This window comes from Trematomus bernacchii, unplaced genomic scaffold, assembly GCF_902827165.1.
Source record: "Trematomus bernacchii unplaced genomic scaffold, fTreBer1.1, whole genome shotgun sequence".
In the NCBI taxonomy this organism is placed as follows: Eukaryota; Metazoa; Chordata; class Actinopteri; order Perciformes; family Nototheniidae; genus Trematomus; species Trematomus bernacchii.
In genome coordinates, this window is record NW_022987782.1 from 2,810,737 (window position 1) to 2,836,263 (window position 25,527).

General features: G+C 42.3%; 1 protein-coding gene across 1 annotated transcript in view; it reads right to left on the reverse strand.

The window, feature by feature from the left end:
• Window positions 1–25,527, reverse strand: part of LOC117497404 (vacuolar protein sorting-associated protein 13B-like) — a 392,696-nt gene that overhangs the window by 9,757 nt on the left and 357,412 nt on the right. Inside the window, 11 exon segments of the mRNA XM_034149383.1 lie at window positions 2,601–2,829; window positions 3,239–3,403; window positions 4,876–5,305; window positions 7,258–7,376; window positions 8,398–8,594; window positions 8,687–8,814; window positions 9,361–9,641; window positions 11,398–11,544; window positions 11,985–12,173; window positions 15,207–15,414; window positions 20,048–20,218. Of these exon segments, the coding sequence (XP_034005274.1) occupies window positions 2,601–2,829; window positions 3,239–3,403; window positions 4,876–5,305; window positions 7,258–7,376; window positions 8,398–8,594; window positions 8,687–8,814; window positions 9,361–9,641; window positions 11,398–11,544; window positions 11,985–12,173; window positions 15,207–15,414; window positions 20,048–20,218 (2,264 nt within the window).

A 25,527-nucleotide genomic window follows, 5' to 3' on the forward strand; every position in this document is an offset into this window, starting at 1 on the left:
TTTATTTCGCATAGAGTTACTTTTTAGCCTAATTTCAGTTTTCTCTTTCAGTTACGCTTCTCAGTTCACTTGGACTGAAAGCCTTGGACTGGTGTTATACTAAACAATTGACAGAACTTCTATAATGTATGATCCCACAGTAACTGCACATCTGGAACACCTGCTTTTAGGAGGAACATTCTGCATACTAGCCCCTGGAGGAAACTCTCACTCTCCTCCTCTCGCCAAAAGCACTTCAGAGTGGGAGCTCCATCCAAACATTTTACAGACCTACAAAATGTTTTACATCATGATTATATTTTCAACATTGTGTTTATTCTATCAGAATTATTTTCTCGACGATACAACAATTCCCAAAAGCATAACACATGCACACTCATGCATGAAATCATACATGTGCCACGGTTAGATTTACAGCCTCCTACTATCTCACCTCATCTCTCCCATTCAACCGCAGAGCCCCCTTCAGAGGGCACGGCTCATTGATATTTATGCACTGACAATTGCATCTCAAAAATCAAATAGCCATTTCTCAAGACGCCGACCCCGCTCTGCTTTTACTCTCTGTCAATTAGCACTTGAGTGATGGGCTCTAATGGTAGGAAACCGTCTCCAGCCAGGCCTAGTGCTCGTTTCTGCTTCACATGGTGTCCCAGTTGTGGTCTGGGTAAAGCATAAACTCCTGACAGGAGCCGATGTTTACAGGGCTGAGTCATGCTCCAAAACACATCATGTGCATAAACTGGTGTGTATGCACTTCTTTTAGTATTCATGTGTCCATAAGTCTATGCATGTGCACGCGTGTTGATTTATGCCTGTGGGTGTATGTTTGACCAAAGTACCGTATATCCTAAAATGATCAGTCCCAGAATGCAATGCTTCCCCTAACTTCAAGATGACGTAGGAACAGAAGTGACGCGTTGAATTACGAGCAGAAATGAGGGCTCTAACGAGAGACAGCGGGCAGGAAGTGTCGGCCCAGAACGCCATTCTGATGTGGAAATGAGCGGCTAAATCAGAACATGTGTGGAGGCTTTGACTCGACAGCAGGACAACGCAGGAGAGCTGCAGAGCCTTTACAGGGCATTATCTATAACATACTGCCTGCACACCATGAGTCATCAGTCACAGCTTAGAATAAAAGGGTATATTATGAAATGATAGAATGTCAATCTTTTTCAAGCCTCCAGTGGTTCAGGTTTGACTTTGTGGAGCAATATAGTTTGTGCTTCCTGCCACAAAGCAATGAAGCCCTTGGGATACAATCATTTCATAGCTTAACTCCACACATTGTGAGAGTCAATTGTGGAATTTCTTAATGGAGCTCATATCCTGTTATTCTTCTGTCCATTTCTCCCTGAGTGCAAACAACACTGGATTTGAGTTTTAGCCAAGTACAGCTTTATCCCTGCAGTTTGAATATTGAATACAATTGACTTTATTTCTGACTTGACGAAACAAAGAGATTAGTTTTGTGGGGGGGCTCTGTGTCGACGCCCTCCCACCTCCCCTGGGGTCATATAAAAAAAAGAACAGACTTTTTTTTAATAGTTACATTAAACTGTAATTTGTTTAAATCATACAATATTGCAATATAAACAAACCTTTTCAGAAACACAGATTTTCAGATTAATTTCCAGTTTCTTGCAATCTACAACAGAAAGGTGAAAGGGGCTACATGTGTACTCACTGAATTCACATTGTCCTGCAACATTAAGGCCAAAATGATGATTACCATTGTTTTGATCAATTTTGAGATCACGATTATTTATCATGATTATCCTTTGGTGTAAGTTCATTTGTACTGCTCTTTCCCATTGAAATAAATAGAGCACTGCTTTCACATTCATGTAGGGCTGTCCTACTAATGTGCAAACTAGGGCTCAACCCATATTGCCTGTTTTTACCTGCAATATGTATTGAAATATATCATTATTAAGGGAATATTTACAGAAAAATTGAACCCACTTTCTAGAGTTAAATTCAATGCCGTCTGCTGCTCTTTGAGATCCAAATTAAGAGGTCAGATTGAGAAGATAGACAATCTTGTGATCTTTTGAAAAATATATATAAACACATTAAGTGTAGCATGTATGAATGATAACAACACAGTTTAAAGGCATGTTCAATGAGACGGGCTACGTTTAACAGGTGTGTGATACCTCAACATGGCATGAAAGGTGAAAACAATCCTGTATGAGACCTAATGTACATTTGTCCACATTGGAGCTTGATTCAGACGCATCATTATTTGCTGACTGAGCTTCTTTATTTTTGCTTAAGTGTAACTGCGGCCAGAAGCGCGCTGTATAAAGTGGAATACAGCAGGCTCTAAATACGCATGCTTTAACATCATCTGCACTTAGGACATTTACGAGCCAGCATAATGGCTTGTGCATTCATGCCATTAAAAGTGAAGGAATATTTTGATAATGATCCTCCTTGGTTTTTAGCAGATATGATAACAAGAATAAATCAGATGATATACTGTACATCGGTGCTGTGTCAATATATAAAGCACAAGCTGGCTTGTTGGACCCTTTGTTGACTGATGTGGCAGCAGGTGAATTTGAGGCAGTTGAGAGAGGAAGACCACCTACCAGCTCTGAAGAGGGCCCCGGCAGCGTAGTGCATGGCCAGAGCGTGCACCAGCTGCCTGGCTGTGGTGCACAGCGGGCCTCTCTCAAACAGGGAGAAGGAGAGAGGAGTGTGGTCTGAAGCGATGTACAACTTGAGGGAGGCATGGATGCTGACCAGCAGGTTGACCGGCTGGATGCTCAGCCTCTGCAGCCGCACAGGGTGCACCAGCGCCTGCACCGCCTGCAGCACCTGGGACAGATGCAACACATTTAGTAAGTAAGGCCCAGGAATACTAATGCACAATATCTTGACTCTACCTCTAACACTTTCTAGCATGCACCTTCATTATGTGACAGATTATCGTTTAATCCTGTCCTAAAAAATATTATCGAATATGATATGTATGTGAATGTATGATTACAACATTGTGACAAGAACAACACAAATCACTTGGTTTATTAGTTAAATACTGCTCAAATTGAGCAGAGCTCCTGGGCATGCTTATAACCAAAGTGAGGTTGGATGCTGCTTCCTGCATGTCTGGCCCCAGCTGAATGCACCGCTGAAGTTATAATCTATTGAGAATGCAGTGACTAAACCAGAACACATTCAGCCTGATCAGTGCCTCAATAAAAACATGACATCATGAATAGTGGACCTGTTCAGGGAGGATGGGGGCTGAGCCACACTTTGTCCCCCTCTGTGGCTCTGCTGGGGCCGAGGCCATGGCACTGTCAGGGATGTAGGTGTGGAACAGGGTCTTAACGTAGTAAACAAAGGTGTCTTCCAGGTAGACTCTGGCAGGTTGGAGCTGGAAGGTGATCTGAGGAGAAAACAGTACAAATATTTAAGAAAAAGGTTATAAAATCTGTTGATTCATAAAAATGTGTATGGAATAAGAGAAGGGAACTAGAAAATGCATTTCCTGCTGAAAATGCGTGTGAATGCTGTAAACTGTGTACATTTGTTGCTGAATTTAGCTGAAAAAACTGAATATTGTATTAGTTGAATGGTCTCTGTAGCTGCTTTTAGCTACCAAAACCAAGTAAGGGTCTTGCTGAACTTAGCGGAGAAATGCAGAAAAGTGAAATGATTTGAATCAAAATTGTTACAGCTCAAATGCATTGCAATGACTTAATAGCTGAATAATGTAATAGTTGAATGGTTTATAGCTGAAATTAGGCTGAAGGAGTTAGATATTAAATGTAAGTAGTAGTGAATGAATGTGTATTAAGAAGAGAAAAGAAAGTAAAAACGCTTTGAAAAGCATCAGATTATTTTAACTGCAAACTTTAGAACTAAAACCAAACGTCACCAATAATGTATAAAATATGTGGAACGTGTTGAAGTCAGTATGAAGTCTCCATCAGACAGAAAAGAATAGGCTGAGACAGTCTTTAAACTCCAGTCTGTGTGTTTGTGTTTGAGGTGATGACGTTATCAAACACCTGTGTACGTGAGCCCAGAGATCAAAGGTTACCATGGTGACGACATTATCAAACACCTGTGTACGGGAGCCCAGAGATCAAAGGTTACCATGGTGACGACGTTATCAAACACCTGTGTAGATCAAAGTTGCTGTAAACAGCATTCGCACTAATAAGCAGACTGCTTGCTCTCTCTTTAAGAGGGGCCGGTGTCAAAGACAAATTTCATATTTTTTGACATCAGCACTTCAAAAGAGACCTGCTCTCCATCAAACTACCTTGTTAAATAAATACAGGTCATAAAATAAAAAAATCTGTTCATTTCTAAGTCTAATTTATGTACTCCCCTGTTTCAATGACTGTAGAAAGGTTCATAGCTTAAACAACACACTTTGAAAGTATATGTTTGTCCTCATAAAGAGGCTGAAATGCACCACTACCCCATGTTCTGAAAATATGAATGTGTTCTTCAGACACGTTTTAATTTCTCTATATACTGGAAACACAAGCGTACTTTAATTGTGATATAACAGGTATGTAACACTGTCATGCCTTTCTTTTGTCTAGAAATCTAATGTGATGGGAGCTAATATGCAGATTTAAGTCATAATTAGAACTATGGGGTCGTGATGCACTTATAAATGAGAATAAAACAAAAAAAATAGTTTCACAGATTTGTATAAATAACCTTAAAAATATGATCCTGGGAAACCCTTATCCACCTGTTCTTAAATCATAAACACAGTAAAGAATCCAATAGCCCAGACTTTAAAAAAAAAAATCAGAATAATCTTTTCTCTCTTTCCCCCGAGGGCTTCTGCAGCTCCCTTTACTGTGACACAGAAACAAAGAAAGATCATGCCCTCACCTCCTCTGCATTGCACCTGTCCCCTGCCAGCCTCATCCTCAGCTGCAGGAAGCAGGAGCGCTTGAACTCCTCCAGGGCTTCAGGAGACTCAGTGGGGTTGGCCTCGCTGCTCCAGGGACCCCCCCCAGGCTCAGCACCGCTTCTCTGATCCTGGCACAGCAGCACAGGGAAGTGGAAACTGGCTCTGTTATACAGCTGGTTGTCTATCTGCAGGTTGGAGCAATAGACCTCGACCAGCGAGATGTGTGCTGATCCCAGGTCAGAGGCTCCCTGCTCCTGGGGCAGGGAGGTGGGGGCTGGAGCCAGGCTGAGGAGCAGCTTGGTCAACGTGAGTCTGAGCAGCTCCACAGATCCAGATGGATTGGTGATGTCATCACTTAACACCACACTGGCTTCACTGAGGAGCACTCTGCAGGATGCTTTAGGTGAGCTGAAACAAGTCATTCATGTTAATTGAATACATTTACACATGCTGGCCATTGATGCATGTTTAGCAATGATTTTTAGACAGTCATATGTTTAATTATACTTTATTACTGTCCAAGAAAGAAAACATCTCCATCTATGACATAATTCAAGTCCTAAGTAGGTGTTTTATTATTTAGACATAGAAATGAGACCAAACTTATTAGTGCGAATGCATTCCACTATAGTTCTTCAAATCTTTATTCCCCTTATTTCAGCCAATACTTTGGCTCTCCATAACTTCAGCTTATTTTCAGCTACAGAAACCATTCAAATATCAAACTATTCAGCCTGTTCAGGAATCGATGGGAAACCTTCAACTTTTTTAAAATATTTTATATTCAGCTTTTTAAACTCTTTTTTTAACATGGAAGTCAATGGGAGACGCCTTCCAATCCTCTTTTCCTACACCTTGCGCCAAATGCTACTCCTTCCACATACTTTCAGCTAGACACTTCATTCCAACTTTAAAATGATCACAACACCTTCAGCTAGTTTGGAGCTTGGTAGAGAGGCCTTTTTCAGATTGTAACATTAGTGTGGATGGAGCAGCTCGTTAAGTCTAGAGTGCTTTGATCTCAAAACAGAGTGCAGCAGAGCTTCAAATCCTCCCCAAAAAATGTTTTAAACTTGCCATAATTCCCAAACCCTACACTCCTCAGACATATTTTTTCATGAAAAACGTAGGAAAACCTCTCCTAGGTTGCAAAATAAAAAAAAATTAAGAAAAAATATTAAACAAAATGCCTCTTGAGGGCATGAAGAGACAAAAAGTCCACCTAGCTCCCAATTGATTCCCATGTTAAATCTTTCCGGGACTTTCTTCAGAACAGAGAGAAGTCAACTTTAGACAAACTGCTCCCATCTCCACATTTGACACACAAAACCAAAAACAACATATATCAGTTCATTGGGGTTCCCTGATGCTCACGGTCTGGTCATTTTTTGATAGGAGCCATAGTTTTTGAACAGGTGGCAAAATTGTCAGATATACTCCTCAATGCATTCTTAATGGGACTCAGTGCTGCAGTTGGTAAATCGTCATAAGTCGTCACCATGGTAACCTTTCATCTCTGGGTTTACACACACAGGTGTTTGTAAACATTCATTCACTACTACTTACATTTCATATCTTTATTTAACTCCTTCAGCCTAATTTCAGCTGCAGGAACCATTCAAATATCAAACTATTCAGCCTTTTCAGCACATGATGGGAAACTTTCAACCTTTTCAAAATATGTTATACTTTTCAAAATATTCAGCTTTTTAAAGTCTTTTTTTAACATGGAAGTCATTGCAATGCATTTGAGCTGCAACAATTTGATTCAAATCATTTCACTTTTCTGCATTTCTCCGCTAAGTTCAGCAAAACACTTACTTGGTTTTTGTAGCAGCTTTTTCTGCATTTTCAGCTAAATTCAGCCACAAATGTTCACAGTTTACAGCATTCGCACGCATTTTCTGCAGGAAATGCATTTTCTAGTTCATCTTGTTCTGACGATGTTTAATGAGTTTCAAACCACCACAACCAAGAACATTGTCTGACATAGTTTGTTTACATTTACATTTTATAATGTGATTATATTAATTTCCTGTTTTGCCAAAAGAAAAAGTTGCTATGTGTTGATGTAATGGAATAAAGCTGTACTAATTTCACTCATGACAAGCATGAAGTTTTATTGCCCTCCTGTGGTCCAAATGATGCCTGTTTCTTCATGTTTTCAGTCTAGAAACAAATGTTGCATGCAAACATGGCTGTTAACAATAATCATGAAGCAGTTTGACGAAAAAACAATAAAGGCACACAGGAAGATAGCTTGAAGTTAGGTAGAACGACATGCATGAATAGTTTCTCATGGTTCAAATTGTAGGCTGCATACAACAACAAGAATAAAAGCACTGCCGGAGCACACAAACCTGCTGTGCTGGTGGATCACAGCGTCCAGGCCGCCCTCTGGTGCCAGACACAGAACCAGGGTGCCTTTCTCATACAGCACATCAATGTAGAGACAGCCGAAGCCTGGCAGGAACACCACCTGTGCAACAACACAGGTCTGCAGTCAGATAGATCAATATGCCTATCATTAATATCCTCTATTGATGGACTATTGCTAATTTTTACTCTGTTCAATCTCGAAGGAACCTTTACCCTTTCACAGATTCATGGCGCTTCGAGATTCGAGAGTGCTCTTGATATGTGTTTCAGAGCATACATGTGGCTGAGTTTAACCTCCACCACTGCAAGTTCACAGTGAGAAAAGGAAGCAGATCCCTGCTGAACTTGGCTGAGCAGTCATAACAAGTCCGACCTTTGACCCCTCCCCCCTCCCTCAGAGGTCAGACTGAGACCTCCCAGTAACAAGAGATACACAGCCTCCACCTCAACCCTAGCCTGCAGCTTGCTAGACACAACACCTAACATTACACACACTTCTCCTTTATATCTGACTAACCCCACACAGGGACTGAACCAATATGTGCTGGCTGTTTACCTTACCACAGTGGACACACACACTTCATCAGACACAAATCTGTGTGATCAAGCTTAATACATTTAAATAAAAAATTAATGTACATCAGTAGTGAATAATCATTTAAATGATCATAATAGGAGTGAGTTTCAGGATCCTAAATTGCAGTTTTAACCAGTAGAGTGGCCTTACTTGTACTCCCAGTGGGCTTTGATTTTGATTAGATTTGAAGTTTTAAGGGAAGCTGGATCATTTGGATTTGACAGATTGCTAATCTTTTTGAAAAGATTGTCCACAGTAGAGGTAATCATTTGAATCGTGTACTCTCTATATGGAATGGTCGCAACACTACTTATGCCAATCAGTCTGTGCAGAATCCAGCAAGTATCCTGAACACCAGTGTACATCAGTAGCAAATAAGAGTTTACATTTTCACGATAGGAGTTATTGAAGCAAATATTTGTGTTTAAACAAGTGTGACGATCATTTTTAGTAATGTATTTTTAGTGTTGAGGTATGACATACCCTTACATACGAGACAAAATCCTGTATAATTGTACATCTCACCCAACCCACAAGCCCTTACCTGAGTCCCGGGACAGTTGATGTCTATGGGGTCAGTCCAGTCAGTGGAGCTGTGGTCTGACGTGGTTTTTAGCAGCAGTGTGGGCAGCATCTCTTTCTGTCTGCACTCAGGGAAACTGGAGAAATGGTGGTAGAGCTCATGGTGCAGGGAGCAGTTAGCAGGCAGAGGACGGCAGTACACCTCAGTCCTTGCAGTTTCTATTTGAAAACAAGAAGAACCGGTACAAAATATTGTAGTAAAATGGTATACAAGTAGTATGAGATGAGAGTAGAATTGTGTCCCTTCCTACCTTTGACTGTTTCCTTCAGCATGAGTGGGATAGGACACTTGTTGTGGATCACCATCCGTGGACAGGGGTCCTCATTCAGGATGATGTATGTCACCCCAAGGTGTTCTTGATATGTCAGTACTATGCTTCTGCAAAAAATGAATAAAAACAAGTCCATGAATAAAGTGTCCACGGACAGCTCCTATCCCAGCCCCTTCCACCACACAAGAGCTCACACACCCACCACCATGTTACATGTCACATCCCTGCTATGTCCATTTGCAAATCTCTGAGGTGCATCCATGGGCAGACCCCGAACTGAGGCCAGATGCTGACACACTTTGGCTCTGTGTGTGTGTCCATATTTGTGTTTGGCTTCACGATTTACATTTACACACATGAAATAAGAGCCAATATGGCCTCTCGGACCAGAACACAAGTGTGAAGGCAAATATGATATGCTCATTGGCCTTTGTATTGTGTGTAAAATTGTTTCTGACTTGGACTTAAATTATAACAAATGGCCACAAGAAATGGGGGCAGACAGAAAGTAGGTGAGACTAAGACAAGAAAGACATGATATATGATAATGTTGAGTTTTTTTTCATTCTGCTTCATCTGAAGAATTGAACGAGCTGTGACCAGCTGAGCCTCCCGGCTGTGCCAGCATAGAACGTACGCTCTGATTAACCCACCTACTGCTCAGGCCCCCCACAGACTCTGCTTCCCCAGGAACAGACACACTCTGCCTGGGGAAGTCTGATCGGATCGGAGCGGGCAGGCTCCATCCTGCTGATCCAACTCCACCATCAGGCTTGGGAAGTAGGCGGAGAAGCATGTATCTCAGCGGCAGAGGGAACTCCAGCGCTCCCTGGACGCTGGTCTGCAGGAGGTCCCAGCACAGCACAGAGCAGGGTCTGGACTGCTCTTCAGAGGGGGCCAGGCTGAACTGGGCTGTCTCTGGGATCTCGCAGGCCTGAGGACAGGACATGATGACAATTATGAAAAGGAAAGAAGAGGGGAGAGGAGATAAAGGGAAGGAAAGGTTGAACAAATAGTTGTAGAGGGGTGAGGATTTTAGGAGAGGAGAAGAGTGAAATGAAAAAGAAGTTGTAAGGACCGAAGTGGAGTGGAGAGAAAAGAAAAGGGAGAGGTAAAATAAGCATATGATGAAGGAAAATCATAAAAGCAAAACATTTGGATGTGAAGAGTTTCAACAGAAGAGAAGAAAAAGTGATTACTCCAAGGATACATGGTAAAACCACATTGTTATTGTACCCTCCTCTCTCCCACTGAGATCACTGCTAAATTGATAGCAGAGAAGCCCCGCTGTGCTGCAGAGTCCAGGACTGCAGGGATTAGGCTCGAAGCATGATGAATAGAGCGACTAGAAAGGCATTCCTCGCCTTGTTTGTGGTCTGTGTTATTGTTAAGCCCACCGCTCCCTATTTAGTTTTTTTAAGCTCTTTTTCTAAAAAAGGTTTTTCAGTCAATTAGTGGCAACTGGCAAGCTCTGCCATCCTTCTTTAAGAGCATCTGAAGGCTCGTTAAATGACATCACTACATTGTTGCTCTCTTTGGGGACAAGCAGCATGAAAGCGAGAGGGGAAACCTGCATCCAATTCTGGGTGTTTGTCTAATGTCCCAATGAAGTGCCATTGCCACATGGTGAAAAATGGTGGAGGCGGGAGAGGGGGAGCAGCATGATCTGATGGAAAACGGCTTGCTTACGTCTGAGCAATGAGTACGTGTGGTAGTGCTGGGTGGATGTGTGTGAGTAATGTGCATTGGGAATATACCGTATGTGTGAAGCTTGAGGAAGTCGAGGAGAACAGGACAGACATGATGCAGGGCCAACACACACATGTACATGAAGACACACACCGAGGCCGTATGGTTATGAGGAAGCAGTGAGGAATGAATGCTTTGGGCCCAGAATTGACACTTTTTCACTGTGTTGTAAAGAGATGGAGCAAAGACTAAGCTGGTTGGGAATTTGAGACTGGGTAGATGTTGTGATGTATGACATATTTAGCCTTGTTTAACAGGAAAATGTTCTTATACTTTATGCCAGTACAAGCAGTTGTTTTAACTTTTTTAATGTATAGTGTGAAAAAACTCATATAGGAATAGTCCCTCTCAATCATGACTACTGACCCATGCATTAGAGATGTGTTGTGATAGATTTCCCCCTCCTGTTTAATGAATTCAGGACAATTCTGGGGCTCAACAAAGCAGGGGGGGGGCAGCATATAAGCAGGGGGTGCAGCCCGTTCTCATCCCCGCCCCTTGGTGTCTCTCTTCCCATGGCTGTGCTGATACAGAAGCAAGGCACCCCTTTAGCAGATGTAAGCAAAGCATTGCTATCTGAGGATGGGAACTGATTGGTACATTTGTTTTTATTTACTTCTGTTTCAGTTCAGCGGGCACAGACCAAAAAGAAGAGACGACAAAACCTTCCAGCAGTGTTTCTACGGAGTGGTGGTTGTGTTTATTTGAGTTTTACAATGTAACTGATACATTTAACATAATATACATTTAAACCAGAATGGGTATTGCACAGACTACTGGTGCATTTCATCGTGAACAAAAAAGTACCCAGAGATGAAATGACTGACAATATTTCATTAAGTGAAAGACTTCCTTTGTGTGGTGGTAGTTTGAAAAGTGTGATTCAGACAAACCCTTATTCAGTGTAAAGTCAAAGGACACAGTTTGTTAATGCACATTACCTGGCCGTCAGTTCCCAGGGCATGGTCTGTCAGCAGAGGCCTGCACTGAATGGTGTGAGGAGTGTTGTTGACCAGGATGGTTCTGTCTTCTAACTGTAGAATCTGAATACCATGCCTCACCACAGACGACACACAAAACTGACACAGCTGCAGAGGAGACAACAGACACCAAGTCGCCAGTTATAAAGTAGAACAATCATTCAAATACTTTTTTATAGTGCATTGTCCTACAGAACATTTTCACTGTGCTCACGATAACTGTTAAAGGAAATTTGTACCCACAAAATGAACATTTGCATATAAATGACTTGGATTATAATTATACTGCAGGAGTTGAAATGTGAACATAGAGTAACTTTCCTGTTGATAAACGCAGCACCTTTTACTTATTATTCGTTCACAGTAAAGGCAAACTTAAGCCTTGAGAGTTTTCTTCAAGAATGTAAGGTCACACAGGTTGAGTAACTCTAATATACAATGATCACTTTGAGGGGGATGTATTCCTATAATGTATAATTCAATGACTTTCCAAAATGAAATTTCATGCGCATTGATCACTGTAACTTATAAAGGCTTTGTTTCCTCACCTTCTGTCTGCCAGGGAAGGCTCCCAGGGTGATGTCGGCCTCTACATACCCCTCCTCATCCAGAGTGACCACCTCTGAGCCTGATCCCTCCTTCCACCGAGGAGAAGTCAGGTCATGCACCAGTTTGAGAGCCGTGGACTTGTGGACAGTGTTAGTATGGGCCCAGTAGATACCAATCTGGAAGGCTTCCTGGGTGGAGGGGGACAAGAGGGCAAGAAAGGGGGGAGAAGGACATCAGATAAGGAATTACAAGGAAAGAGAAAGGTCAAAGTCATGTCAAACTAAATGTAGTATTAAAATGGTCTGTAATTGATAATGAAATGGACTGTATCCGATTGTATCAACTGTGGCTTCAAAACCAACAACTCAAGTTTGTGTCCATGTTTTCATGCTCCCTGCATAACTTTACAAAAAGTCCTGGATTGAGGAGTATATTACTTCCATTACTGATGTTGGCTGATGTGTGCTGATTGCTGTTTATCTGGCTCTGCAGCTATCAGCCTCATCAAACATGCCCATCAAACAGCAACCTTCTCAGCGGACACCAAAACTACTTTTCACTGCTCCTGCTTTGATAAACAGCAGGAGCAGGTTGAAATAATGTTTTATTTGTTCCTATGACAAAAGCTTTTACACATTTTTGAGCTGAACCATATCAGCAATTGCTCTTTGATACGCTGCCTTGCTGCTGAGCACTTTGTTAGTTGAAGAATCTGTGTATGTGTTTTATGTTCCACAGTGGGAAAAACATCTGCAGACCTCTTCTTCTGATGTCAGAAGCCAGAGAGAAGACATTTCTACAGTAAAGAGTGACAGAGCTTGGCTGTAGATAGAGACATGCAGGGAATATTGTTGTATTTCAGCTTTGAGAACAGTTGTATTAGTCCAGATGAGTACAGAGCAGGTTTCATAATGAAGGTTGTCTTGCCTAAAGGCAAAATAAATACAGTATCTATCTATACCTATCAGAGCAATAGGAAGATCACTGCATAGCATACAGTGGCTCAAATTTGGAAAGAATACAGTCAGAATTTGCTTTACTTAGCAGTATTTTTCCAACACTTAAATTCTGACCTGATTGGAAACATTCATGTAATATGGCTTGTTTCACGTAGCATAGCAAATGGTATGAAAGTATTATATAAAGATGTAAGTGGTGCACAGTAAGAACATTAAGAACATGTGATGTTCAGTTTACTAACTCCTCAGCTCAGGAAACAGTCTTCTGTTTCTGATGAGCCTCTGCCATCAGTGTATGAATGTTCACACCTTGGGTACCGGTGTCAGAAGGTTTGATTTGTGCTAGATAAATGCAAGTCCGTTCAACTGTCTGTGTCGGTGCAGGGTGATTTAGTCTGAGAAAGTAACCCTGATGTCTTCATTATAACATCATTTTTCAGTTTAACGGCTTGAATGCTAGGTAACAACTGAAGGCATACAGTTTAGAGCAGGGGTTCCCAACCCCCGGTCCGCGGACCGGTACCGGGCCGCGGAGGTGTTACTGCCGGGCCGCGAAATAGCTGTGAGTTTATCGTAATATTTGCAGAATTATAAATATATACAAATATTTTATCATAATATTTTTTTCAAAAAGTGTTTAATTTTTGCACCTATGCCACCAGTCATATTATTTCATCCAGTAGCTAGTTAATCTTTCACCAGAAAACCGTTGAAAATGGCTTTTATGATGTTCCGAGGGATTCGGCGGCTCAGCCTAAGGTCTCAGCCTCTTGTTCGCACGAGAATGTTACCGGTGCGCCAAGTAGGAAGAGGAGCGCACAGGAGACAACCGTTTGATTGCAGACTGTTATGTTTATGTGGGGAAATGGTGGTGCATACATTATTTGAGATATATTTCAAACTCGGACTTCATTTTAAGGACATGTCGGCCAGGGGTGTAGAGCTATTTGTTTAAGCACCGGATTGGCAAAACAGGAGAGTAAACCAGTCTGCCTTGATCTATGAATGAATGTCCGGGACTCTCACGGTATCTGCTGCCCGCAGCTGTTTTATAGAAGGAAACCCTCCTTCACTTCATGAAATGGCTGCAGCACCAGGAGGCAGCGGGACGTATACTCCGCCTCTGAGAAGTGCAGCACCAGCGGGTAAAGAGCTGTGCCTTTTTACGCACCGCATTCGCTGTGTTTAACTTCATCAGAACAGCTTAAGAGTGACTGCAGGCTGCTACGTGTTAACCACACACACATCTACACACATCGAACTGCCCGATTACTTCCCCTTTTATTAGTTTTATGAAGGAGATGTCCAGTCAGTCACCAAGGCGCATGATGTGTGTGTGTGTGTGTATGTGCTCTGCTCAGCTCAGCTCTGTGTGTTCGGTGTGTTTGTGTCTGTCCGACACCGGCATATATGCGGCTGTTCCCAAAATAAATTAGTTTAATCTTAATCTCGATGTCGTGCTAAATGCTGTCGGAGTGCACCGGAACGAACAACACTATCATAATATCTTCTGAAAACAAATGCCAGTGTCTGTCACACACACACACACACACACACACACACACACACACACACACACACACACACACACACACACACACACACACACACACACACACACACACACACACACACACACACACACACACACACACACACACACACACACACACACACACACACACACACACACACACACACACACACACACCTACACCTCCTTCATAATGCGCCTTCTCCTCGTTTTCCCAGCATTCACTGATTATCCGTAAATCATACAAACAAAACCAAAACGTTGATTTATCTGTTTTCCCGTTTTGGTTTACAAATTGAATAACGTCGGTTTTTTGGTTTTCCGAAAAACCAAAAAACAACACCGGTTCTTTTTTAAACTTTGTTAATATGTTTTGGATGCATATTGTTCTAGTATTTGTTCAGGCTGTTACATACAATAAGCCTCTGTTGCTACCTGCTGGTGAGTAAATATTGAAATCAGTTCAAATTGACAACCGGTCCGCGTTTTTTTTTTTTAATGTATCTACCGGTCCTTGGCACAATAAAGGTTGGGAACCCCTGGTTTAGAAGACATAAGCGTTTATCTGGCGAGGGAAGTGTAAGGAAAAGCGCTGAAAACGCCATTATTGGGAATGTATAATCCAGTGTTTTTAGAGCTTGTGACTGTATGTCAGAATATCTTTACTCTGCAGCATTGATTTGGAGGATTTTTCTAGCAGGATACATGTTCTGTAGTAGGCACAATACCTTAAAGTTGGGGGGCACAATGATCTTTCCGGCTGGTATCTGCAGGACGATTGTCTCTCCCTCAAACAGCCACACGTCCCATTTGGAGTGGTTGACCAGCAGGGCCCAGGGCAACAGCTCTACCAGCAGAGTGTTGAGACCCGACTTCCAGCAGGATAACTTCACCTGCATGGGACTGTCCCACTGGGCCAGGGGCTCCAGCACCGACCTGTGGGGAGGGAACAGACTGTAGAAATCAATCAAATAAGTAAACTCTAATAGTGACCTATTGGCAGATATGAAGTATATGAGTATATAAACACAGACAGAGTCAGTGGAAGCTTTGGTCTTTGCAGTGATGATGCTGATGATGATGATTATGCATGCATGCATCTTAAACAGCCCTTCAAAGAGTCAAACATGAATCTATTCTGTCAAAAACAATGACATTCGAAGCTCATTTCTACTGCTCTGAGTTTGTTTCCCATACTGCAGTGAGGCTATGTGTGCATGGACTGTAAACACTTCACTGAGATACATAGCTATAATGACATACATATAGACAGGGAGACAGACACGCAGCTACCTGTAATGCAGTATTTACAAACAACAATTATTCTCAGCTTGGTAATAAAAATCATTTATGCTCAATTCCTTAGATTAAGGACATCATTTCATCTGTCTACTCATGTAAATCAGCTATGGACATGTGTTACACAGTGCAGCACACAGCTTTAAACCGACATTGAAATGTGTTGCATATAAACAAACAATTATTTTACTGTTATACAATGCAGAACACAATGACAATCAGTCAGGCTAAACAAATACATAGGAAGAAAAAGGTCTGCACACAAGTTATGCAATACAAACAGATACAGAGAACAGTTGACAAGACATCTGGGAACACACACAGGCATGTGGAGACACAGACAAACAGACTGAAACACGGAACCATTTTTCCACCAACACAACAGTCATTTCACGGTAATCATGGTCTCATGAACCCTAAACAGCGTAGTGTCAGAAGAGAGCCAAACAAACAGTTCTCTCAGACTAACTCGAAGTTCAAAGCCATCAAAGGTTTAACTTCTTCCTCTCCCTCCAAGCCGCCTGGTCTCTGCTCAGCCCACCGACCTGCCACCTCAAACGTACCATACCCAAAGCCTGCCTGCTGTTGAATGGGACCCTAAACACTGACAATGGCTTTTTCTTACCATTTACCCATGTTTGAGTGTTTTATGGGACAATCACCTCGAGCCGGAGGGCAGACAAGTTTAAGGCTCATAAATCACATTACAGAGCTCACAAAAGGGTAGTTGAAAGGAATGTGTCTGTCCACACCTGCCAACTCTGAAGTTGAGGTCTTGAGAAGTGTGGATTTTGAAAGCTACAAACACACGCATACCAGGGTTTCCGTTAGCCGGTAATTACCGGTTTTTAGCTGGTAACATTTATTAAAAAACGGTAAATTCAAAACCTGCCGGCCAAAATGTCCGGTAATAATTAGGGATGCTCCGATCAATCGGCCGCCGGTCATTATCGGCCGATATTCACTCTTAATAGTTTGATCGGTGCTCTCTATAAAGGCCGATCAGGAGAGCTGGATCTGATCGATATGGACATAAACGCGAGTGAAGTATAACCGGACGAGAGAGAGAGATCAGAGATCAGACAGAGACACGCAGCTCTGCATGATCACCTGCAGCTCCGCCCGCTGTTTAGCGAGCTGCATGAGAAACTGACCGGCTGTCAGGAGAGAGAGAGGGGGGGGAGAGAGAGGAAAAGAGAGGATCCGTTTCTCCCGTGTTATTATCCAAAGTTAATGTAAACTTTTGAATAATGTACTTTATCTACTATAAGTAGTTTGTTTGAATGTAATAATTATGTTGTTTGTGGAATCATTTATTGAAAAATGAATCTGAACTTTTCGATCTGTTACGATTATAAACTGAAGCAATATAAAAATGACTCTCATTAACTGAGTTTTAAACATCAGCATATCCTTACATAGTCCGGTAATTACCTGCTAACGGAAACTCTGCTACACAATTCTTCTTCTTCTTCTTCTTCTTATTGAAACATGACCGGTAAGTTTCGAATTTGTCCGGTAAAATAAATTATTTCCGGACATTTGACCGGCAAGAAAAAATCCTAGCGGAAACCCTGACGCAGACACTGCCTGCAGCAAGGGGTTACCCTAACCCCAACCACTACACGATGTCTGTTTAATCAGAGCCGAGGTGCCCCATTAAGACACAATATTTACACACTCGCTGGTTGGTTCGGTTTCACCGAGCATTGTGTACAATGCTTTTGTGTTTTTCCCCTTCGATTCCGAAACACTCGGAGTTTAGGATTGCCGAAGACACTACACTACCCAGAATCCTCAGCTGTCATTTGGGACGACGCCAGTCAGCTTTGCTCGACAAACCCTGTGATTAGTCCTCAAGCTCTGTGATTGGTTGACCTCCAACTGCATTCCATATGAAAAAATTAGGCTTTATTTAAACATTAAAGAATACTTTAGGATAAGATAGATGTCTTGTAATGCACTGTTGAGGAACCTGTGACCCAAGTTTGTCATCATTGCATAACTACACCGTAGTTGTGTATATGATACAGTATGTCAATAAACCTTTGAAAATCTTGAAATCTTGAAAGGGATGTGCGAAATAGCCATTATATACAGTTATTGATGAACGATTAGAGAATAACGAGTAATGAATATACTTTATAGGGATCTGCAGATAAATGTTTAGTCTTCTCAAGCACCAACTATCAAATATCTCGCCTGATTGTTGGCACTTGACAATCACCTTTCACTGAATTTTACTCAGGTGTAACTAAAGTCTGATTTAAGGGTTGTTTATATTTCACATCATTAATCAGAATCTGCAAAGTAACTAAAATAAATGTAGTGGAGTGAAAATACCAGGTTAACCTCTGAATGATAGTGGAGTAGAATTACAAAGTAACAATAAATTGCATGTTGTACATGCTGCTGTAACAAAAACATTTCCCAACTTGGGATCAATAAAGTATATCTTATCTTATCTTAAGATGATCGATGGCTACAGCAATATTTGGAAAATATCCTGTTTTGGATAGTGTGCCGTCGCTGGGCTTCATTCCCTTTCAAAGTGCTGTTTGACGCTCGGCGTAACCTTGGCGTACTGCCACTCCAACATCCAATCACAGAGCTTGAGGACTAATCACGGGGTTTGTCAAGCAAATCGGATGTGTAGTCCCAAACGATAGCTGAGGATTCTGGGTAGTGTAGTGTCTTCTGCCATCCTAAACTCCGAAAAAATATTTGTTTCTCCGAATCGAAGGGGAAAAACACAAAACCATTGTACACAATTTAAACCAATCAATGTTGTGTAATTGACAAGGATAATCTGGTGTTTTTGAGTTGATGAGTAGTGCAGATATCACTGTAAAATCAATCGACAGTAAGGAGAATACTTACTTCCGGGTGTAAAATCCTCCGTTATCCAATGGGAATGGACGCTCACATTGCCTTTAACTGACATGGACCGATGCGGTGCTTCCCTGAGCGTCAAATACCGCCGCCGATGGGAATACATTGTAATCAGTTGAAAGCTCTTTGCGTCCGTTTATGAAGCTGAAGGAGCCTCGGTGCGTCACAACTGCACGCCAAAGGACCCTGACCAAGCGTCGCTCCTGGACGATCAGGGAGTGAGAGTGTGTTGCTTTTCTTGTACCTTTTTGGCTCTTCAACATAAAGTGGCAGATTTCTGTTTCAGACAAACTGCCACAGCCCCTCACAGGATGTGAAATGTGCATTGGCCTTGGACTTTTAGTCTCACAGGAAGAGAGAGGTCTGAGTGCCAGAGAAACCTGACACTGCATCTCCAGATAGCCGCCATTCACTGAGACTCAGTGTGTGTGACATTCAATGTGGGTGATGTGTGCGGCGATGTGCGTTTGTAACACAGTGTTATGAGTGTGGGTTGGGCAACAATCTGTGTGCGTCTTTGGGTATGGATAGAAGCAGAGAAACCCGGGCGACCACAGACAGATCCACTCTCTGTAGCTCAAGCCTGTGGGGGGGCATATGGCTTTGTGTCTTTCCGCTGCTTCAAGATGTGATTGCTTTGTGACAAAAGACGATTCCCAGAGTGGCATTTGTGGAAAGATTCACATGTGTGTGCAGCTCGATTGTATATGCAGCCTCATGCGTGGGCCACATAAACACACATTTGCTCACATTTATTCAGTATACACACTGTATGCTCTGCAAAGCTGTGCCAAGTTTGAACTGAATGCAAGGCCCTGTGACGAGTGTGAGAAAGTGGGACTGTGACAGAGTGACAGCCTAAATCTCCGCTCTCTGATGTATGGCTCTGCATTGTCTTTGCAGTTACAGTTTTATTACATGAACAAAGATTCGGTAATAAAGAGAAGCCTCCCTCATTAAAGGGCTTGCTTGCACAACTTTGAGCTTCGGGGATTGGATGCCATATGAAGACTACTATTAGGAAAATACTGGTTGGTCTAAATACAATTTGTTATGAAATGTAACATTAAGATTTAAAGCTTGTCACATAAGTTCTATAATAAAGAGGGAAAATAATAACACATGTTGACTGCAAAGGATCATAAGGTGTCCTGGTGTGTTGGAGGAAAGAGGCTTGTGCACTTTGTGTGTGAACTTGCATGATGTGGCATTATTTCTCTTTCCTGCCTTGCTTCAGCTTGTTTAGCCACCCCGCTGCTTGTAGATGGGCTCCTCAAGATTTGTTTAAAAAAAGATGATCAACACTAAACATGTAAGTAAAAGTACAAGACGGCTATTATTAAAATGCAGGGCACTGGACATGCACACAATACTGTACCTGTCAGTATCCTTGGCTACGTAGGGCCATGGGGGCCCAGTGGAGGTCTTTGGACCGTAGAAGTCAGCCAGGATGTGCTCCAGGTTGTCCTCATTTCCATTCTTGTGCACTATCTGTTTGATGAGGCTGGTGGAGATTGGTACAGCACAGTGGGAAGCATCCTCATCATGCCTGAAAGACGGAGCACAAATCATTATAGATGTCTCTAACAAGAGAAACATGTGCCATGTATTCCATTTTCTGTAACACATTTCCATTGAAATAGATAGCTCACAGAACATGTATATCTCAGAGATTTTCAAACATTTTGCCATCTTTCCACAACAATCTGCAAGTCCTGCTGCCAAGCAGGCCCTGCACCAGCTGAGTTCATTTATGCTGATTACCCCCCCCCCCCCTCCCCCTCGTGGTGATAGTTGATGGCATGAAATTAAAAACGACATACTCGGGTCATAAAAACATATGGTTGTGAATCACTGCTGTATATAAGCAAATCTGCCTTGGAAGCGTCTTCACTTATTTTACCCCCAGAACCAATTGAAAGATATTTTTCATTTCACTATAGAACAAGACATCTCTTGACAGCAGCTGACTTTTCTCATTGTTCTGTTCAGAACGATTCAAGTGACCTCAAGCTAAACTCTGCTTTTACCCTAAAACCACCATCTGCCTTTTGTTCTGCTTTTTTCGTCCTGACATGCAGTCTTGCCTTATAAACACAAATTCGTAAAGATCATAGAAAAAGCTTAACGGCAATACATAATCCTATTGGATACCTCAGCCCCAGACACTGGTCAATTACGGCTTTGCCACAAGAAAAAAAAGGAACTAAATCCAAACTATAATAGCTTCTTCTCTTCCTCTGGGCTTCATCCAGTTCTATTTGGCTAAAGTGTAGCAGCCCCCTTACCCCAGATCAGTAGTTTATTAATAGAGCTCATTGTGCTATATAAAGAACACAGGGGCTATAGCTTTTGGAGCTGGGGCAAGACAGAGGAGAGGGACAAGGTGTTGACAGGAAGCCTTTCATCCAGAGCAGTCCCTAAGGGGGAAACTGGAAGAGGCTTCTAATTGTAACCCTCAGCCTTCAAATGGGGTGGCTAAGACTTGGAGAGCGGGACATAACTGTTTTGGTTAAGACTTGTCTGTCTCTTGTGTCACAGACCGCAGCTCTACTCTCCACCTCGTCCATTAGAACCCACAACTATGTGTAATTACAGGAAGGAAAGACGAGCTGTTGACCAGCGAACATTGGAGATTGGATCTGTCCTAGAGGTTTGGGGTTGTGTGTGTTATTGTGTGTGTGAGTGAAGGTACATGTACAATTGTGGTAGAGGATGCAGGAGGATGAGGGATGGATTGAGTTGGGGGTTCAAGGAAAGGGGTCTGTATGTTTGTGCAGTGAGAGGCAGTTTAGAAAGGGGATGCTTTGTGGTGGCAATCCAGAAAGACAAGACACTTAGTTGTTCCTGAGCTTGCTTTATGAAAAGGATTTATCTTCCGCAAGAGGCGCAGATTAATTCCCAGTCACTGTATGGCCACTGTGGTTCCTTTATGGCAGCAGAAATCAAAACAAACTTTGTGACTAGATATCTAAACACACAACAGTTACAGCTAAGATTTCTCTCAGGAGGAGTGAGTTATACCATACCCTGTTTATTCACATCACCACTGGTTGCTACCAAAGGGGTGATGTTTCTTTCATAAAACAACATGGATTAAAGATGTACAGACAACAAATATGGTAGGAACAACATCAATACAGTATATACATATGGTTGTTATTTCCCCTGGGCCCACCCATACTGACACATAAACACTCATGAGACACTTTGGAATAAAGCATCTAGCATTTAAATGTTGTGACATGACACATGAGGTACCATAGTGGTGTTATAAGATATCATATGACCTACAGATGGAATACATGGTATTTCTTTTATGTGCAAATTTGATGCAACATTTTGACAACTGACTTTGCTTAGTGGGACCTAACATAATACAAGATATACAGTAAGGAGCTGTCTCTCAAAGGGGGTTTGGTGAGTATGAGAGAGCGTGAACACACACCGACCGAGAACCAGGCGCAGCAGTGATTTACTCACATGGAAAACAAAGACAACTAGAGAATGCAATTCCTGAAGAAATTGCTAGTGGGAATGCTTTATGCTGAAAAGCTGACGCTAAACTGCTATGCCGAAATGTAATGTGTAAGAAGAAAGTGAAGAATTTAGATTGAAATGATACATGAACACTGGGGGCTTGAATGTGTGATGAGAGAAGAAAAGAAAGTAAAAAGGCTTGGAAAAGCAGCAGAATATTTTAAATGCAAACTTTTGAACTAACTTGATGGCGAATGATCTGTCGCCATGCCAACGGCATTTGATGACATCCCATAATACGCTTAGATGCGTTGAGGGCTGCATCGTTACCAAACCTGTGAAGTTTTGGGCCATTTCGAGCATTTGAACTGAAGTTCAAAAGATGTGCAATACTTAAAACGTTTATAAAGATCCTCTGAGTGTGTGTCATTAGTTAGCTGATCAAATGTTAGGGATAAATACCTTGACATATTGACTACAAGAGCTTGAATCAAACAAGCAACCTTGTATTTGAAAGATTAACTGACATAGCAACAGGTATATAAGTGGTGTGGCTGAGTACTTTAAAGCAGGGGTTCCCAACCTTTATTGTGCCAAGGACCGGTAGATACATTAAAAAAAAATCGCGGACCGGTTGTCAATTTTAACTGATTTCAATATTTACTCACCAGCAGGTAGCAACAGAGGCTTATTGTATGTAACAGCCTGAACAAATACTAGAACAATATGCATCCAAAACATATTAACAAAGTTTAAAAAAGAACCGGTGTTGTTTTTTAGTTTTTCGGAAAACCAAAAAACCGACGTTATTCAATTTGTAAACCAAAACGGGAAAACAGATAAATCAACGTTTTGGTTTTGTTTGTATGATTTACGGATAATCAGTGAATGCTGGGAAAACGAGGAGAAGGCGCATTATGAAGGAGGTGTGTGTGTGTGTGTGTGTGTGTGTGTGTGTGTGTGTGTGTGTGTGTGTGTGTGTGTGTGTGTGTGTGTGTGTGTGTGTGTGTGTGTGTGTGTGTGTGTGTGTGTGTGTGTGTGACACTGGCATTTGTTTTCAGAAGATATTATGATAGTGTTGTTCGTTCCGGTGCACTCCGACAGCATTTAGCACGACATCGAGATTAAGATTAAACTAATTTATTTTGGGAACAGCCGCATATATGCCGGTGTCGGACAGACACAAACACACCGAACACACAGAGCTGAGCTGAGCAGAGCACATACACACACACACATCATGCGCCTTGGTGACTGACTGGACATCTCCTTCATAAAACTAATAAAAGGGGAAGTAATCGGGCAGTTCGATGTGTGTAGATGTGTGTGTGGTTAACACGTAGCAGCCTGCAGTCACTATGTTCTGATGAAGTTAAACACAGCGAAGGCGGTGCGTAAAAAGGCACTGCTCTTTACCGAGTACGTCCCGCTGCCTCCTGATGCTGCAGCCATTTCATGAAGTGAAGGAGGGTTTCCTTCTATAAAACAGCTGCGGGCAGCAGATACCGTGAGAGTCCCGGACATTCATTCATAGATCAAGGCAGACTGGTTTACTCTCCTGTTTTGCCAATCCGGTGCTTAAACAAATAGCTCTACACCCCTGGCCGACATGTCCTTAAAATGAAGTCCGAGTTTGAAATATATCTCAAATAATGTATGCACCACCATTTCCCCACATAAACATAACAGTCTGCAATCAAACGGTTGTCTCCTGTGTGCTCCTCTTCCTACTTGGCGCACCGGTAACATGCTTGTGCGCACAAGAGGCTGAGACCTTAGGCTGAGCCGCCGAATCCCTCGGAACATCATAAAAGCCATTTTCAACGGTTTTCTGGTGAAAAATTAACTAGCTACTGGATGAAATAATATGACTGGTGGCATAGGTGCGAAAATTAAACACTTTTTGAAAAAAATATTATGATAAAATATTTTTTTATAATAATTCTGCAAATATTACGATAAACTCACAGCTATTTCGCGGCCCGGCAGTAAGACCCTCCGCGGCCCGGTACCGGTCCGCGGACCGGGGGTTGGGAACCCCTGCTTTAAAGGGTTCATGAATAGAGGGGACTTCAATGTGAAATAAGAACAAGAAAATAAAAGTCTAAATGCATGAAAAAGCAGCAGAATATTTGAACTGAAAACTTTAGAACTAAAAGCATACGTCACCAATAATGTATAAAATATGTGGAACATGTTGAAGTCAGTATGAAGTCTCCATCAGACGGAAAAGAATAGGCTGAGACAGTCTGTTAAAGTCCAGTGACCACGTCATTAGTCTGCTGCTCTAATTATGTCAATTGGAGTTATGACATCATGGTGTTCCATGACACAGGTGTTTATATTTGAGCTAACGACGTGTCCAGAGATCAAAGGTTTCCATGGTGATGTGCAGTAATCTGTGAGAGGAGAGCATTTGCATTGGAGCTGGTGGTGGATTTCAGACGGCGCCAACACTCCCCCGACACCAGTGAACATCCAGGGAGCGGACATTGAGATTGTGAAATCTTACAAATACCTGGGCGTTCATCTGAACAATAAACTGGACTGGACTGATAATTCTGCTGCTCTGTACAAGAAGGGACAGAGCATACTCTTTCTGCTGAGGAGACTGAGGTCTTTCGGGGTGCAGGGGACACTCCTTCAGACATTTTATCACTCTGTTGTGGCATCAGCCATTTTCTATGGTGTGGCCTGCTGGGGCAGCAGCATCTCGGCGACTGACAGGAAGAGACTGAACAGACTGGTAAAGAAGGCCAGCTCTGTCCTGGGGAGTCCTCTGGACACTGGTGGTGGGAGACAGGAGAATGGCAGCCAAGCTGTCCTCCCTGCTGGACAATGTGTCCCATCCCCTCCAGGACACCCTGTCCTCACTGTGCAGCTCCTTCAGCGATAGGCTGCTGCACCCCCGCTGTCTCACGGAGAGATACCGCAGGTCCTTCCTTCCTGCAGCGGTCAGACTATACAACCAGCACAGCACCTAGTAGACCCCCCACCTAGATTCTGATTCTGATTGTTCTGAATGAGAGATAAACCTGTTACATGTGAACATTTTGTTGAAGAACCGTAACAGATATCGGTGAAATGTCAACGCGTGAAGCATGTCAAGGAACTTGAGCATCTGAAGTGTACTTTTTGTGTACTTTCGGATTAATAATGTGGCCTTTTTGGCAGATTAACTAAAGGTGTGCGGCTGCTGCTGTGAGTAAAGATCAGCTTGAATTTACAATGGGCTTTAATGGAGACATGTTGAAAGGTTTTTGTCACTTCATGCCCTCAAGAGGCATTTTGTTTAATTATTTTGCTTAATTTCTTTCCACTTTTCAAGCTACAAGATGTTTTCCCACGTTTGTCATGAATAAATGATGTCTCAGGAGT